A 17,967-nucleotide genomic window follows, 5' to 3' on the forward strand; every position below is an offset into this window, starting at 1 on the left:
CCTGCATTTTGAATGATTTATTATGAGGATATGTGAGATTCCTCTTTTTTACAAAAACAACAAACAGATAGATTGTCTTTAAAAAACAAAAAGACTGATGCAAACATGCCACTCTATTAATTAACAAAGCTGATGCTGGGTGACAGGGATATAGATATTTTCTTCTGTGTGCTATTCTGTACAGCTGAGGATTGAATATGAAATGAAAAGTGACCCTTCAGTGGCCAGTACTGTGGTGGAGTGAAGAGGACCTTCAAATCCCATTGAATGCTGGACTCTATCTGCCCTCCCTTTGATGCTGGCTGGCTCTGTGACCTGTTTTGACCAATAGAACGTGGTGGAAATGACACTGTCCAACTCCTTAGGCTTGGCATTAAGAGAAGTACAGCTTCTGCCTCGACCTCTCTAAATGTTCCCTCTTAGATGCCCGCTGCCGTGTCAAAGGTGTGACTCCTCTGGTGGAAAGAGTGGTGGTGTGGGGAGGGCCTGGAACAGGCTTGGCTAGTCCCGTCCCTGCTAAGGTTCCTGCTGAATGGCTCAGTCAGAGCTTGGCTGATGCCACACTGAGCAGAACGCTGGGCCCAGCTGATTCCTGCCTAAATTCTTCATCCTAAGAATAAAGAGCATCTCCCATAGATATTGCTTTAAGCTACCAAGTTTTGGGGTGACTAAAGAAGCTTGATTGTGCATGAAGGAGTAAATTAAAGCCGTAAGCAAGTGATACAGAAGACTTCTGCTCTCAATTTTGAAAGACAGGTTATAAGTGCAGCATGAAACACGTGTTTCTGTGAGTTTGTCTGTCTCTAGACCCCTTGTACACCAAAGGAGTTCCATCCTGGGACGACCTTGCTCTCTCTGCTGTGTCTCACACAACGAGGATCATGGCTGCTGCTACCTCACCTACCACCCTTCCCTCAGTGCCCCTGAAGCCCTCCAGACTGGGAGCACTTCCTTTGGAACCAAGCCATTTTCCTCGTCTCTCATTGTAAAAGTGACATCATAGAGAATGTAAAATATAGAGCTAAAAGAAGGAAAATCAACACCAATCCCATGACTCAGAAAACCACTGGCACGATTTTGTATACAATTCTAGTCTTTTTTCTTATATGTTTTTTTTTTTTTTTTGATCCAAGAAACCGAGCTTGTATGCTCGGTTTACAAAAAAATCATGTTTTGTAAACTGCATTTTCATTGAAAGATAGCTTGTGAACATTTTCAATATCCTTACATACTCTTTGCCAACATCATTTTCAATACTGCATAGTTGTCAGGTTATGTGCTATGGTGAAAAATAAAGTGTGGAAAAGAGAGAGAGAATGCTGGTGTTGGGAGAGCCTGGCACATTCCAGGAGCTCAACAAGTATTCACTGAAGAAATGAATGACTGCTGTAATGAGCATCCATGTGGCTAAATCTTACTGCAGCTCTTTAATCACCACCTTGGACGAATTCTGGAAATGAGTCAAAAACGAGGCACACCTCTTGGGCAATTGAATCAAGGTCGGTGCTGCAAATTTTCCTTCCCAAAACATTCTATCAAGTTACACTGCACCAGACTGGTGGCCCTTTAACAGACTTTACTACTTGACACCTCCAGTTGTCTCTAAAGAATTACTTCAGTGAAAGTGCGATTTAGCTAGGAAACATTGCAAGCTGTGACCTGAGTGCATGGAGTTCTCCACCTCCATGCCTGAGAGCTCAGCTCATCACCAACCTGAGGAGGGGTGAAGTATGTTCAACAACTACCATGCACACTGTTTGCACCACTCTGTATCTAATATGCCCAAAGACAAGTGTTACTTAACTTCAGAAAATCAAGCCTCATGGTGACTATGCCTGTCTCTGAGTTTGCATGTGTATATGCATAAAATAATCAAATGTAATTACAACGTCTAAATCAAAGACTCATTGCAAAAATACTGCATCATCCAGAGTCCAGCAGAAAATATTAGAGTCAAAGCATCCAGGTTCATTAATACCCTTGGTCACTGCATCTCTTTCATAATCAGAATGGAAGAGACTGATGGATGGTGTTAACAGCTCAGGCTCTCAGGTTAGACAGACAGTAACTCGAACTTGGCTCTGCCAATTGTTTAGTAGTAAGACCTTGGGCTGGTTATCTGACCTCAGAGCCTCAGTGTCCCTCTTTGTACAATGTTGATTGTTACGTGCTGTCGAGTCAGACCCAAGTCATAGCAACCCCTCCTTGGGTTTCCAAGGCAGTATCACTATGGAAGTAGATTGCCCAACTTTTCCTTCCTCATAGAGATATTGATAGGCTTAAATAAGACCATGGAACAGGAGATGCATGAAAACGTTTGGTAACGAGCTTGGTATATACCACATGTTGAACAAACATCAGCTATTATTTTTACTATTTTTATTCATTATGAGTGCTAATGAATCAATGATCTCAGCAACTTAAAGTTAGTTAGTACAAGATGTACACACAGACCACTCAATCCAGGGTGATTGATGCACCCACATACTCTATGGAAATACATCCCTTGGAGCAAGAAACGACCAGAGCGGCAACATTCACACGGAGGTAACGAGGTTAACACAGGACAAACAGGAGTGCACAACTATGAGGGGCACAGGGGGAGGGTTAGTGGGCAGGGAGGGGAGGAGACAGGGTTAGGGTGGGGCACAGTGAATGGGGAGTGAAACTAAATGTATAGTAATGTTGAATGTAAAACAAACTCTTAAAATTAAAAAATAAATAAAGTTAGTAAAAAACAAAATGTCATTAACTTTACACCTATTCTGAGTGAATCAAAACGGAACTATGCCCTGTTTACCTTGTATTTTCTCTCTCTACTTTTAGGTACCCCCACTCGACAATTGTTTTGGAGGTCATACACATAGCATATACATATACATTGCCATTTTTAAATTCAGTTTTTATTATTTGGCACTTTGCTGAAAATGGGGTTAGAATACTTTTTCCCTATTAACAGGTAAATGGCTTAAAACTGTAAAACAAACAAACAAACAAATACACTGATTACAGGAGTCTCTGGGTGGACCAAATGGGTAAGGGCTCCACTACAATCCAAAGGTTGGTGGTTCGAAACCACCCAGAGGCCCCTCAGGAGACAGGCTGGGAATGTGCTTCTGAAAGGCCACAGCCTTGAACACCCTATGGGGCAATCCTGCTCCGCACACGCGGGGTCGTCAGTTCTGCTCTGCACATGCAGGGTCGCCAGGACTCCACTGACTCGATGGTAACTGACCACAGCAACACACTAATTATGATTCTTTCAACTCTTAGGATATTTTTTTAAACACTACGAGATTATACTAGAATCATACTTTTATGGTAACTTTTACTGAGTAACTCAATTTATGATCCCTTTTTTGCTTATATTGGGATTTAACTAGTTATTTAAAATTTGGAAATTATCATCACTTGGTATTTGGACATAAACTGCAAAAGCAATTCATTTCAAATAAGCTTTTTGTCTAACGAAAGCAATTTAAGCCAAGTATGTGACTCAGTTCATGCAAAGCAAGAGAGTTACCCAGACCAATGGACATTTTTTCAAATACGTAAATGACAAAGGCTTGAAAGATTAAAAAAAATTATCAGAACAAAAAAATGAAACAGGAAACATCTTTTTTGGTCTCATAATACATCCATGGAAAATGAGCTCATAGACAGAAATCAACAGGGAAAATGTCATTAACAAAAAATAAGTCGTCACATCTGAAGTGTGGAGGCTGGACGTAATGGCTCTAAGGTTTGGTCCATCTCTAAAGGTGTTTTATTCTGTTTGGGGTTGTCCAGGCTTAATGGGTATATATAACAAAAAACAACATATATTAAGACAAACTTGTCCCTCGGTCACTCTGTCTAAAGTAGGCTATTGAGGAAAAGACGGAGGGGTGAGGCAGACAAGGGCAGTGATCAAACTCAAACGTTTCTTTTACTTTGCTTTGCTTTGTATTATGACTTTACATACTTTAAGTGTTGTTATGACAAAATAAATCACTGAAAAACAATCTCTCTCTGGAAATTGTTTGAAAAAAGTTTTTGTTCTCTTTGAAACCTTATTTATAAAGGTTTCCAAAATATCCTCACAGATTAAAGACAGCATGATGCAGACATTTTACAATAATATTCACTACAATAAACCCAAGAAGAAACTTCTTTGAGCTCTAACTGCCTATCACTTAAACAATCAGGGTCCGGGGAGATTTCTGGGGCTGGGGAAGGTGTGTGTCTCTCAAGATGCCTGGAACCATCTTAGGTTCTCAGCAGCAACACGTCTACCCTGAGCTATGTCAAAGCACATCAGATGGTTGGCATGCCAAACCTTGAAGATACAGTGACAGGATGTGGGCAAAGAATAGAACGCAAGTTGAAAGCTGACTTCTGAATCTATTAGCCAGCAGTCCCAGGCGAAAATAGTCATTCTGATTTCCAGAGAACATGCCAAAGTGTGTGAACTCTCAGAGTGGCTCTCAAGAGGGAGCGCAGGCCATTTTCAAATATTTGTTCCATGTGAATGGAACGGGCTGGCCAGAAATTAGTTTTTGTGTTGGCATGTGATCTCTGAGAGGGAAGTCAGCCTGAGTCACTGGCTACATCAAAGGCAGCATCCACTGAATGGAATGACTGCAGGCTGTGTGAGCAAGCCAGGTACCTGCATTCATCTGCCCACCGCTGGGATTTCATCCCTCCTTTTAATTACATTAAAGCAGCTGGTACCACTGGTTACTGAAGTCTTCAGATTACCTTGATTGCTCGGTCATTATCTCTAATCAGCTGCTGCTTCTCATCTTCAAACTTTTGTGTAACATCCTGGAGCCGCCTTTCTGCAGCAAGCTGCTGCCGGCTGCCCTCCTCTCTGAGAGAGGAAACGGTGGTCTGAAGCTCAGCTATGACCTAAAATGAAAACAGCATGCTGTGACTTCACATTCTTCAGAGACTCGGAGGCATCTATTTTATATATATTTATGCCTGACAAAAGGATAGCTTTGGCACAACTTTGCTCCACAAACTAGGTATTTTTATTAACATATCACACACCAAAATGCACAACACTGCACACAAAACAATACTATAATAACACTGTGAACGGTGAGCAATTGCTGAACCAAATCTATTTGGAGGACGTTTCCACTGCAACATTCCACACTGTTTACTCACCAGAAGAGCATCTGTGATCTCAAAAATAGAAAAAGTGTCAGATTTTATTTCGCTGAAAAATATACTTATTAGAATGAGAAAAGTTGTTCTGCCTTTCATAATATTTTAAACTGTAAGAAGCAAAGAAAATAATGAAGCAGAGTTCATTCTTCACAGACACCAAATTAATTCCACCCACTACCTGTTGAGTGCTTCCTCATTTTTGTGTATTGTGCTAAGCACGTGAAGTTCTCATGGCACTTATTCCTGTGAGACAAGCATTATGATTAATTATTTTCCACAAATGAGGAAACAGAGGTACAAGAAGAGGTTCCATATTTTAATTGGCTAAAGATGACATCCATTTAAGGAGACAGGCAGGACTTGAACTGTGTAGTCAGATCAGCTGCCGTACAAGTTGGTCCCTCTAACTAGCCAACTTTGGGTTTCTTCTTCTTCTTCTTCTTTTTTTTTTTTTTTTAATCTCTCCCATTTTTGCAGTGTTCCATCCCTTCCCTTTGACTCTGGATTTCTTTTAAACAAGGTTTTGGTATCGAAGAAAAGTGTATGATGACATAATTCAAAAAAGGTGGTTTTCTTCCTATTGTTATTGTTGTTATGTGTCATCGAGTCAGACCCGGCTCATAGCAACTCCTCCTTGGGTTTCCGAGGTGCTATCACTACGAAAGTAGATTGCCCAACCTTCCTTCCGAGGAGTGGCTGGTGGGTTTGAACTGCCAGCCTTCTGGTTAGCAGTCAAGTGCCTTAGGCACGACGCTACCAGAGCTCCTGGTTTTCTTCCTAACCTATGTATTTCATTGAACTTTATTTTGGTTCAAGCAGAGCCATGTCAGAGACTCTAGTTTTGCATTTAGAGAACTGGATTCATGAGTTGCTTCTCTCAAGTTCTCAAAATAACTGTGTGATGAGGGACCTTTTACACTGAATGGAAGCCTGGATCGTTGAAAGCACTGCCCTTCCTTCAGTTTAGATGCATCCACTTCCTTTCAAAGTCACTGGTGATTATTGTTTTAAAAGCAGGAAATGGTTATTTCTTCTAATAAAAGAAACAACATGGGTCCTGTGGTAGTTCAGTTTGTGTGTCAACTTGGCTGGGCCTGGTTGAGTGGCTGGGCTGCTGGTGGTAGTTAATCCCCATGATGAGACTGGCAATCAACTCCTTGGTGGGATCTACCACAAGCAGATGGATAGCTGGCTTTGGGTATGTGGTCTGCTTCCTGTGTATAAGGAGAAGCCTTGGGAATGGTCTCTAGCCGATGGCACGCTAGGACCCTGCACATAGCTGTGTCATTGCTCAGCAGCCTGCTATGCTCAGCTGACCTTGGGACTTACAATAGACTTAAGTTAATGGCCTGCTGTGTGACTTGGTAACATTGGGACTGTGCCTTTCCACTTGTCAACCTTGGGGGGTTCTCAGCCTTAGCAGCCAGCAGCTGTCTGAGTGAAGAAATGCCTCTAGCTCCAGTGGGCCGGGAGCAGGAGGCAGAGCTGGATCCCAAGGTTGAGGGGCTTTCACCCAGCCCCTAGAGCCTGGCATTTTGAACTTGGACTTAGAGCCTCTAAATTGTAAGAATACACTCCTGTTTGTTAAGGCCATCCCATCTGTGGTACATTCCTGTCAGAGCAGCACTAGGGAACCCCAACAGGTCCTATGGCAGGGAGGCTGGTTAGGGAGAAACACTGCACAAATAATTGATCTTTTTTGAAATTCAGTTTTCCCAACTAATTTTTTATGACAAAACTAGATTATAACATTATAAGGTAATATTAAGAACTGTGGGAGCTCTGGTAGCATAGTGGCTAAGGCACTTGACTGCTAACTAGAAGGCTGGCGGTTCAAACCCACCAGCCACTCCTCAGAAGGAAGGTTGGGCAATCCTACTTCCGTAGTGACACTGCCTCGGAAACCCAAGGAGGGGTCGCTATGAGTCGGGTCTGACTCGACGGCACATAACAACAACAACAACAACATTAAGAACTGTCAGTAGTTCCCTAGAAATCTCAATTGTTCCTATTAACATCATAACATAAATATTGTTGTCGGGGCTACTGAGTCCATTCTGACTTGTAGCGACCCCGTGTGATAGAGCAGAACTGTCCCATAGGGTTTTCTTTACTGTGGTGATACTGCCTCGGAAACCCAAGGAAGGGTTGCTGTGAGTCGGATCCAACTCCACAGCAGTGAGAGAGCTAAGACTATATTAACATTATTAAATGCAAAATTGAACCTTCTGCTGTAAGTTAAAGGGATTCACTAAGAATGAGGATGTTTTCATCTATTTTCTACATTTTGATTAAGTGTTTTTTTCCCCTTTAGCATCAATTAATTCTCATTGCACTGTGGTGACACCAAACCAAAAAAAAACCAAACTCACTGCCGTTGAGTCGGATCCGACTCACAGTGACTCCCTCCTTGGGTTTCTGAGGCGGTATTGCTATAGAAGTAGATTGCCCAACCTTCCCTCCAAAGAGTGGCTGGTGGGTTTGAACCGCCAGCCTTCTGGTTAGCAGTCAAATGCCTCAGGCACTGTGCCACCAGAGCTCTCATAGGGAAGACTGGATACTTGGAGTAAATGTGAAAAAATGAAAATCATCAACTTACTTATAGTCTCAAAGCAGGAGAAGCCAGAAGTGAGAAAGAGGCAAATATCCTTGGCCCGACATGAAATTGAAGACTAATATTTTATAAGAATGTGGGTCTAAATAGTAAATATAACTATTCTATTTCAATGTTTCAAATTGAGTAAATAACTTGGTAAAAGTGGTGGATTTAATTCTGAAATGTGTTTGTGTGTTTGTTTAGTTCCACACAACTTTACCACATGTGCAGATTCATAGTCACTACCATACTTATATGTTTTTGTTTCTTTAAAAATTCTATGATTTAGATTAGCTTTTAACTAAGCAAAGACTGAAGATAAAAATATATCTGAATTCTTCTAATGACCACAAGGTCATGACATAGGGACACCGCCTGTTTCAGAAGACTTATGACAAAAGAACATCAAAATTAAATAAACACGGGTTTTGGAAGAGGCTGCTAGCAAAGTCCGCGATGTTCTGAGGTGGGAATGCCTGCTATTATGTGCAAAATCTTCTTTGGGAAAATGAGATTCCTTCAAGAGAATATGGAGGTTATCTCTGGAAAGTTATATAAAATATATTATGGGGGCGATATGAGAGAGAGAATGTAAAAACAATCCAGGAGAAATACCTTGGCTAGACAAATAAATCAACTGCTTGGGTGATACAGACTGATGGCTATAAAAGGGTGGCCAACAAATATATTTCTTAAAAAAATGACTTAAGACTTTAAGATTAAGAAATAATCATAATAAACAAATTAATACGCTTTAGATAAGGAACAAAACTCTGTTGGTTGTCAACATAGCCCATAGGACTATTTTCTCCTTTGCTCAGTGTACATTCTGGCACTCAATATACATTTAAGCAGTGAAAATATAATGATCAAGGTAAATAAGAAAACATCATTGCTTGGCAACTTATACAGAGATAATCTAGTCTTCTTATAGAGTAATAATGTAAAAAGTGTCTGAGGAAAATTAAAGCTATTCTATACAATCATGTAAATCCTCATTTTGGATTAAAATTTAAAACCAAAAATAAAATCCCACCACTTAGCTAAGTGTTCACCCTGCATTAGCTCCCAAGAAAGAATTTATTAGAATACCATTTCTGTAGAGATATTAAAAATTAATCACTACTTGTCTGTCAGTTTGTTGTACTGTGGTGGCTTGAGTGTTGATGTAAGGCTGGAGGCTATGCCACCGGTATTTCAAATACCAGCAGGATCACCCATAGTGGACAGGTTTCAGGGGAGCTTCCAGGATAAGACAGACTCAGAAGAAGGAAGAGGACACCACTTCTCATTTCAATTGACCAGTGAAAACCTTATGAATAGCAGTGAAACACTGTCTGATATATTACTGGAAAACTTAATGAATAGCCCTGAAACACTGTTTGATATAGTGCTGGAATATGAACTTCTCAGGTTGGAAGGCACTCAGAATATGACTGGGGAAGAGCTAGCTCCTGAGGGTAAAGCCAAACTTAATGATGTGTATGGAGTAAAGCTTTTGAGATCTCTATTTTCTGTGTGGCATGACTCAAAATGAGAAAAAAAGAGCTGCAAACATCCATTAATAATCGCAACATGGAACATACTGAGTGTGAATCTAGGAAAATTGGAAGTTGTCAAAAATGAAATGGAATGCATAAAGATTGATATCCCTAGCTGAAATGGACTGGTTTTGGCCATTGTGAATCAGACAATCATATAATCTACTATGCTGGGAATGACAAATTGAAGAGGAATGGCATGGCAGTCATTGTCATAACGAATGTTTCAAGATCTATCCTGAAGTACAATACTGTCAGTGATAGGATAGTATCTATATGCCTACAAGGAAGACCAGTTACTACTACTATTATTCAAATTTATGCACCAACCACTAAAGCCAAAGATGAGAAAATTGAAGATTTTTACCAACATCTGCAGCCTGAAATTTGCCAAACATGCAATCAAGATGTGTGGACTATTACTGGTGAATGGAATGCAAAAGTTGGAAACAAAGAAGAATCACTGGTAGTTGGAAAATGTGGCCTTGGTGATAGAAGGAGATTGCATGATAGCCATTTATGTTGTTGAAAAAAGGTATTTGCAAACAGCAGCCATACACATGGACTTCGCCAGATGGAGTGCACAGGAATCAGATTAACTACATCTGTGCAAAGAGAGGATGGAGAAGCTCAATATCTTCAGCCAAAACAAGACCAGGAGCTGACTGTGGAACAGACCATCAACTGCTCATATGCAAGTGCAAGGTTAAGCTGAAGACAATTAAAACAAAACTATGAGAGCCAAAATATGACCTCAATCATATGACCTCAATCATATCCCTCCTGAATTTAGAGACCATCTAAATAATAGATTTGATGCACTGAACACTAATGACCAAAAACCAGAGGAACTGTGGGATGACATCAAGAACATCATCCATGAAGAAAGCAAAAGGTCATTAAAAGACAGTAAAGGAAGAAAAGACCAAAATGGATGTCAGAAGAAACTCTGAAACTTGTCCTTGAACAGAGAGTAGCTAAAGCAAATGGAAGAAATGACAAGATCAAAGAGCTTAACAGAAGATTTCAAAGAGCAGCTTGAGAGCATAAAGTCAATTAAAATAAAATGTGCAAAGACCTGGAGTTAGAAAACCGAAAGGGAAGAACATGCTCAGCATTTCTCAACCTGAAAGAACAAAAGAAAAAAAATCAAGCCTCAAGGTGCAATACTGAAAGATTCTATGGGCAAAATATTGACTGATGCAGGAAACATCAAAAGAAGATGGCAGGAACACACAGAGACACTGTACCAAAAAGAACTGGTCGAGCTTCATCCATTGCAGGAGGTGGCATATGATCCAGAACCAATGGTACTGAAGGGAGCAGTTGAAGCTGCACTGAAGGGATTGGTGAAGAACAAGGCTCCAGGAATTGACAGCACACCCATTGAAATGTTTCAACAAACAGATGCCCCGCTGGAGGCACTCACTGATCTATGCCAAGAGATTTGGAAGACAGCTACCTGGCCGACTGGAAGAGATCCAGATTTGTACTCATTCCAAAGAAAAGCAATACCACAGAATGTGGAAATTATCGAAAAATATCATTAATATCACATGCAAGTAAAATCTTGCTGAAGATAATTCAAAAATGGTTGCAGTAGTATATTGACAGAGAACTTCCAGAAATGCAAACTGGATTCAGGAGAGGATGTGGAATGAGGGATCTTGGCTGAAAGCAAAGAATACCAGAAAGATGTTTATTTGTGTTTTATTGACTATGCAAAAGCATTCAATTGTATGGATCATAACAAATTATGGGTAACACTGGCATTTAATTGTGTTCTCATTAACCTGCACATAGACCAGGAAGCTGTTGTTTGAACAGAACAAGGGGATACTGTATGGTTTAAAATCAGGAAAGGAGTGTGTCAGGGCTGTATCCTTTCACCATACTTATTCAATCTGTATGCTGAGCAAATAATCTGAGAAGCTGGACTATATGAAGAGGAGTGTGGCATCAGGACTGGAAGAAGACTCATTAACAACTGTGATATCAGATGACACAACTTTGCTTGCTGAAAGTGAGGATGACTTGAAGCACTTACTGATAAAGATTACAGATTACAGTCTTCAGTATGAAGTACATCTCAACCTAAAGAAAATGAAAATTCTCACAACTGGACCAATAAGCAGCATCATGATAAATGGAGAAAAGATTGATATTGTCAAAGATTTCATATTACTTAGTTCCAAAACCAACACCAATGGAAGCAGCAGTCAAGACATCAGATGACATACTGCACGGGGCAAATCTTCTGCAAAAGACCTCTTTCAAGTGCTGAAGAGCAAAGATGTCTCTTTGAAGACTAAGGTGCACCTAACCCAAGTCATGGTATATTCAATTGCCTCATATGCATGTGAGAGCTGGACAATGAATAAGGAAGAATGAAGAAGAGTTGATGCTCTTGAGCTGTGGTGTTGGTGAAGAATGCTGAAAGTACTATGGACTGCCAAAAGAACTAACAAATCTGTCCTGGGAGAAGTGCAGCTGGAATGCTCCTCGGAAGTGAGAATAGCCAGACTTTGTCTCACCTACTTTGGTCATGTTGTCAGAAGGGACCATTCCCTAGAGAAGGATAGCATGCTTAGTAAAATGGAGGGTCAACGAAGAAGGGGAAGACCCTCAATGAGATGGATTGACACAGCGGCTGCAATGACGGGCTCAGATATAGAAAGGATTATGAGGCTGGCACAGGACCAGGCAGTGTTTCATTCTGTTGTACATAGGGTCTCTATGAGTCAGAGACAACTCGACGGCACCTAACAACAACAACATTAAAAATTAATAGTTTGGGAAGCAAAAGGAAAGTTTTTTGGGCTGATGCTATTAACAACCTAGGTCATGAAATCTGTAATAATTTATAATTATTGTTAAACAATTTACAATTTACATAAATGTCAGTGATCTTCTTTAAGGTGCTAAAAATAAAGTATTCTAAAGAGAGTGAAGATTTCATCTTTCATTCATTCTATTGATTTCCAGGTTGTAGTACAATTTGAGATTTTTAGAAAGGACCTCCTTCAAATACAATAGGCAAGACAAGCCATAATACTTAGGAAGGTTAAATGAACTTTGAAGGCCCTTCAAAAATAAGTGGAAGAGTATATGTCTCTGACACCCCCACATCCTGAGTTGCCACCCTGGAGAGTGACACGAAGGTTGGGGCCTGTGGGGCGTGTTGGAGTATGCCCAGGCCTCAATCCGCGTAAGGTGTGTGTGGAAGCTGGCGCAGGGCAGAGGGGAAATCAGACAGAGGGCGGGCTCCTTTGGCAACCCAGCTTCAGTCTTCACATTTCCACCTACAGATGTTCCTGCAAAATGGCAATACCTGCCTTTGAAAAATGGCCAAAGAATGAGTCATTTGAGTGAGGAAAACTATGTTAAAGTTTAAAAGGGAAGGTTAATGTGAGATATTCAGATATAAAGAACAAATACGTGATTCTGACGGAAATGGTATTTGGGAGCATGCTTAGTCTGAGGTGCTGCAAATCTTTCCATCACGGTGAGTGATGAGGATCCCAGAAAGGGGCACAGTCCTCAGATATGTCAAAGCTTTAGTGTATACAGACTATCTCATACCAAAGCTTGATAAAATCTTAAAGATTAAGTACCTTCCTTTAAAGAAGGAAAATACTAAATAAAATATTTTCTAAATTAACCTGACAATCTCCTGGGTACCAATGCATTCATTACCAACTCATTCATTTTGTTACATTCCTTTTCACTTTTTTTTTTTTTGAGAGAAGGATTTCTAAAAATCTGATAAACAAGAGTTAAGCAACTTTGCTTTTGGTATTTTCATAGCTTAGATACGAGTTAGAGACTCCAACAAACTATCACTTGAAAACGGAAAATGTCAAACTACAGTTCCATTTTATAATGTTCATTTTACTGACTGGCATTGTAGACCAATATTTCTCAAATTCCAGTACATATAAAAAAAAAAAAAAAAAAAAAAAAAACCCATCCCAAACTCACTGCTGTCTAGTTGGATCCAACTCATAGCGACCCCTCCTTGGGTTTCTGAGGTGTTATCACTACGGAAGTAGATCACCTAATCTTCCTTCTGAGAAGTGGCTGGTGGATTTGAACCATCAGGCTTCTGATTAGCAGTCAAATACCTCAGGCACTATGCCACCAGAGCTCCTATCTATCTATCTGTATCTCTATCTATCTACCTACCTACCTATCTACCTACCTACCTATCTACCTATGCCAGTACAGATAAGTTGATATATTTTATATATAAATTACATATAATTTATGTATTATAAATATAAATCTAGTTATAAAGTAGATCTAAATCACAATATAATTTTATATATAAATATAATATCATTGCTATAGAGAGAGATGGGCAAACAAAATATTATCAATGAAAGATTATCATCCTACCTTTTGTGAAAAGGATGGACTCTCTTTTATTCTGTTATTAAGCCTTTTCTAGGGTTTTTCAGTTTTGGTGCCCCGCTCTCATTTATGAAAGGTAATTAAACATACGAAAGCTGCTACTGGTTGTTTTGTCCTCCTCCTCTTCCTCATTCTTCATGTTTTTATTTGGGAAAATAGTAAGCAATTCTATGCACCTCCAGGTTTTGGAGGGAGATGTGATCCATTCTTGTACACCCAAAGTGTGGGAACCACTTAGTGGATCATTTTCCAAAAGAGATGGAAGATTAAAACGGAAGACTAATTTTTGCCAGAGATTTATATGAAGGAAAAAAAAAAAAAAGTTGGAAGGCATGGATTTGAGTGTTGCTTCACAACATATCAGCTTCTGATTTTCGGGAAATAGATTACTCATGCTTCATGAGCCTTAGTTTCCTTACCTGGGACTAATACCTATCCACGTGATAAGGCACTATGGTGCCACAGTGGTTAAGCACTCAGCTGCTAACCAAAAGGTTGGTGGTTCAAACCCATTAACCACACCACAAGAGAAAGATGTGGCAATCTGCTTCCATAAAGATTACAGCCTTGGACATCCTATGGAGCAGTTCTACTGTGTCTTACAGAGTCGCTATGAGTTGGAATTGATTTGACAGCAATGGGGATTGGACCCATATGAGTGGAGGACTAAATGAAATACTCATGGGAAAACACTGTCTGAATAACAATTCCTCCCTCCTTCCAGACAGTTCTTCATTCTTCCCTTCTTCCTTTCCTTTCTCTAGTACACTTTTGATAATGCTATAATAAAAGCTAATAGTTATTAAATACTTTATTATGTAGGAGGCACCGTACTAAGCAATTTTTTCAGCATTTTTAATTTAGTACTTAAATCAACCTTCAGAGGTAAATACTCCTCCTCCATTTTACTAATGAAGAGATTGGATTCCAGAGAGCACAGGTAACTTGCTCAAGGTCAAGTGGTAGGGCTGGTATTCAAATTCACGCCTGCTTATTCTTTCTTCTACACTAACAAACGCTTAATTTGCTTTAATATCGACTAATCAGGCTTCTTCATACATTCCTTCAGATCAACTTAAATACTCCCATTTACATTCTCATTAATTACACATTTTTATTTGCTATCTTCGATCTCACTCTCGGTCTGCTTTCCCCAATCAACAAAAAGCAAACTACACACAGTGCAAAGGGCAAGTAAACAAATGCAACTTCTGGAGTACTAATATTTCTTTGTATTTCCCCACAGTCCTTCCTCAAGAAAGGGATGGAATAATGGCAGTCAAGACATAGTCATCCTCTTTTAAATCAACATGTATGACTCTTCATTTAGACAGAGATTGCTTTCCTAAGGTGCTATATTATATAATATATGCATGCTTTCAAAATAATTAAAGAGTCTAAGAAGTTCCACAGTAACTGTCAACCTTTTGCATATTAAAAAGGTGAGAGATTGGGCCAGGCTGGCATCAAGGTTGGGCTTCCACTCTGAAGTCAGATCCAGGTTGGGTCTTGGCTTAGTTAGTAACTTAACTTGTGTGACCTCACCTCCTCGACTGTTTTCTCAGTTGGAAATAAAACCAAACTCACTGCTGTCAAATCACACCCAGCTCATAGCAACCCCTCCTTGGGTTTCCGAGGCAGTATCACTATGGAAGTAGATTGCCCAACCTTCCTTCTGAGGAGTGGCTGCTGGGTTTGAACCTCCAGCCTTCTGGTTAGCAGTCAAATGACTTAGGTACTACACCACCAGAGCTCCCCAGTTGGAAATATGGGGCCATAATACTTGCTTGCTCAACTCACTTCAAGTGAATGAAGATTGAATAAAACACAGTAAGTGCCCCATAAATGTTAACATTATTTTGTTTTGTTGTTGTGTTATCATTACTACTTTTATGAGGTAGCTCATAAAATAGTGCATAAATTCTAATTTACTACCACATATCCCAGTATACAGGTAAAAATAGTAAGAAAAGCCTGTTTTTTAAAAAAAGTTATTAGCTATGGTGCCCACAACATTAAATGGCTGAATTTATCCATCTGAAAAATGATGATGAGTAATATCTATTGATTTTGGAATTACTCACACCACTAAGGGGTGCCTGGGGTTCCCTAAGTGATACTCAGGGCATCATCATAGCAACTTGGGCAGAGCAAATCCTCTAAGCGTCGTATTTCAAGTAGAGCCAAGCACTCAGCCACTGGCCTTTCCCGAACTCAAACGGCTACAGTGACTACAAACAGCACGAAGAGACTCGGGATACTTTCTGCCGAAAGGAGTCAACAGTTGAGCTGCTGATAGAAGCCAGCATTATTTCCCATTTTGAATTTCGTTGCTAAGCAGCCTTGCTCAGCAGCAAAATGGCTATTGTAAAGAAGCACAGATGGTATCAGAGGGCTTACGTCACAGATGTGAGTGTGTGTCTCTCGTCCTTGTGAAATATGCTTCAGCCTGGGCTTGTTCAAGTGCACGGGCTGGTTTTACAAGATTCGAGTATGTGCGTGTGTTGGTTCAAATGGTTCAATATGCCTAATTTTTCTTGATTTTTTTTTAATAAGACTGAAACATTAAAAATGTATTTTATTTATAGAGCCAGCAAAATGTGATATGAATTCATGAAAAAGTGAAAAGAATTAAGTTTAAAATGTGAAAGCTTTGATGCGTGTGTTCCTTTTTTTTTTTTAAAAACATTGCTTACCTGTGAAGATTTGGCAAGCTTCTGCGTATATTCCTTCTCAATCTGCTTCAGTTTGCTGTTGGCCTGAAAAACACACGGACATGAACACACACAGTGACCTGTGAGCGTGGTATCTCTTGCACATGCCTATCACCAGGCAGCTGGGACGGCTGCCAGCTGTCCCGCCCTCTGGGGCAACCGAAAACCACAGGGCTTGTCTTTGATCTAACGCCAACTATTCATCACTTAAAAAAAAAAAAAAAAAAAGATCTCTCCTGCCAATTATTAGACAAACACAAGACTTGTGTGGATGGAAAGAGAAAGGGAGAAGGAGTGAGAAATGGAGCAAAAGTGTGAAGACTCAGGAGATAAAGTGGGGGACAGAGAAGAAACGAAGGAGAAGGCAAAGGAACAGGGGAGAGAGCTGGAGGCGGCAGACAGGAAGGAAAATTCAATCCTCTCTCATTTGAGTTTAAAGCGTCTCTGTCTTTCACCTGAGTTTAAAGATAAAACAGATGTCCCCACACAAAGACAGACTGAAGATTGTGAAATTCACTGAGCAAGTACTTGCTGTTCTTCACGCTGCCTCACACCCATGAGCTATTTTTTTAAATGACCAATGTACAACAACAAAAAAGCAAACTTGGTGCCGCCAAGTGATTCCTAGAACTAGTGTGGCCTTTCCAGAAAATTCCATATTCCTTAGAACCAGATTATCTCCTCTGCCATTCAACATCTGATCCCTTCTCGACGCTACAAGCATTTGGGGTCTCACTCTCCCTGTAGTGTCTGGAAATGTCACAGTGACATGTCCTAGACTCGTCCTCTTCCACTCATCCCAGAGATACTACATAGGTCCCTTTAATTCAGTTTTGGAGCCTTCCTGTCTGGGGAAGGTTTTGGTCATCACTCTGATGGTTTTGCCTTTCTTTTTATCCTGGTCCCTATCTTTCTCTCTGCAACTTTGTTAGCCTCTCAAATTTATCATCTTTTTTTTCTTAATGTTTCTACTTTCCATTTCTCTGTCTCTTTGATCTTGCTTAGTGATTTCCTCAACTTTTAATTTTCAAATACAATTGGATTAAAAAAAAAAGCAATCAACTCTGTCATCACATTTGTAATATCCAAGAGTACTTTCTGGTTCTCTGAACACCATTATCATTACCTACCAAGGCACAGAGAGGTTAAGTAACTTGTCCAGCATCACACAGGTAGAAAGTGATGGAGCTGGGACTCCATCTCCAGAGCGTGGGTGCTTCACCAGAGAGAGTGCATGGCATAATGCCTCTCAACACAGGCCCCATTCTGTCTGAGGGATTTTTCCTGTTCCCTCCAGTATCTGTGTTTTTCTGAGTTCCTTTTATTTACTTTTCCCAGATGTTTTGGCCTCTGCCTTTCACCTTAGATACTTTCCTCAAATATCTGGTGACCTTTGGTGTTCCTTTTTTTTAAAAAAAAATTTATTGTGATTTGGGTGAAGATTTACAAAGCAAATTCACTTTCCATACAGCAGTTCACATATACTTTGTCTCATGTCATTGACCACAGTTTACCACAATGCAACAGCTCCCCTACCACTTCCTCC

The 17,967-nt window shown here is 40.1% G+C and overlaps 1 protein-coding gene across 1 annotated transcript in view; it reads right to left on the minus strand.

The window, feature by feature from the left end:
- CEP112 (centrosomal protein 112) overlaps positions 1-17,967 on the minus strand; it is a 600,502-nt gene that overhangs the window by 104,638 nt on the left and 477,897 nt on the right. Inside the window, exons 22-23 of the mRNA XM_042783552.1 lie at positions 16,404-16,466; positions 4,741-4,890 (exon numbers count right to left, since the gene is read on the minus strand). Of these exons, the coding sequence (XP_042639486.1) occupies positions 4,741-4,890; positions 16,404-16,466 (213 nt within the window). The remainder of the gene's footprint in view (positions 1-4,740; positions 4,891-16,403; positions 16,467-17,967) is intronic.

The sequence above is a fragment of the Orycteropus afer genome, unplaced genomic scaffold (genome assembly GCF_000298275.1).
Source record: "Orycteropus afer afer isolate SDZICR_OR568_19922 unplaced genomic scaffold, OryAfe1.0 scaffold00018, whole genome shotgun sequence".
Taxonomy (NCBI): Eukaryota; Metazoa; Chordata; class Mammalia; order Tubulidentata; family Orycteropodidae; genus Orycteropus; species Orycteropus afer.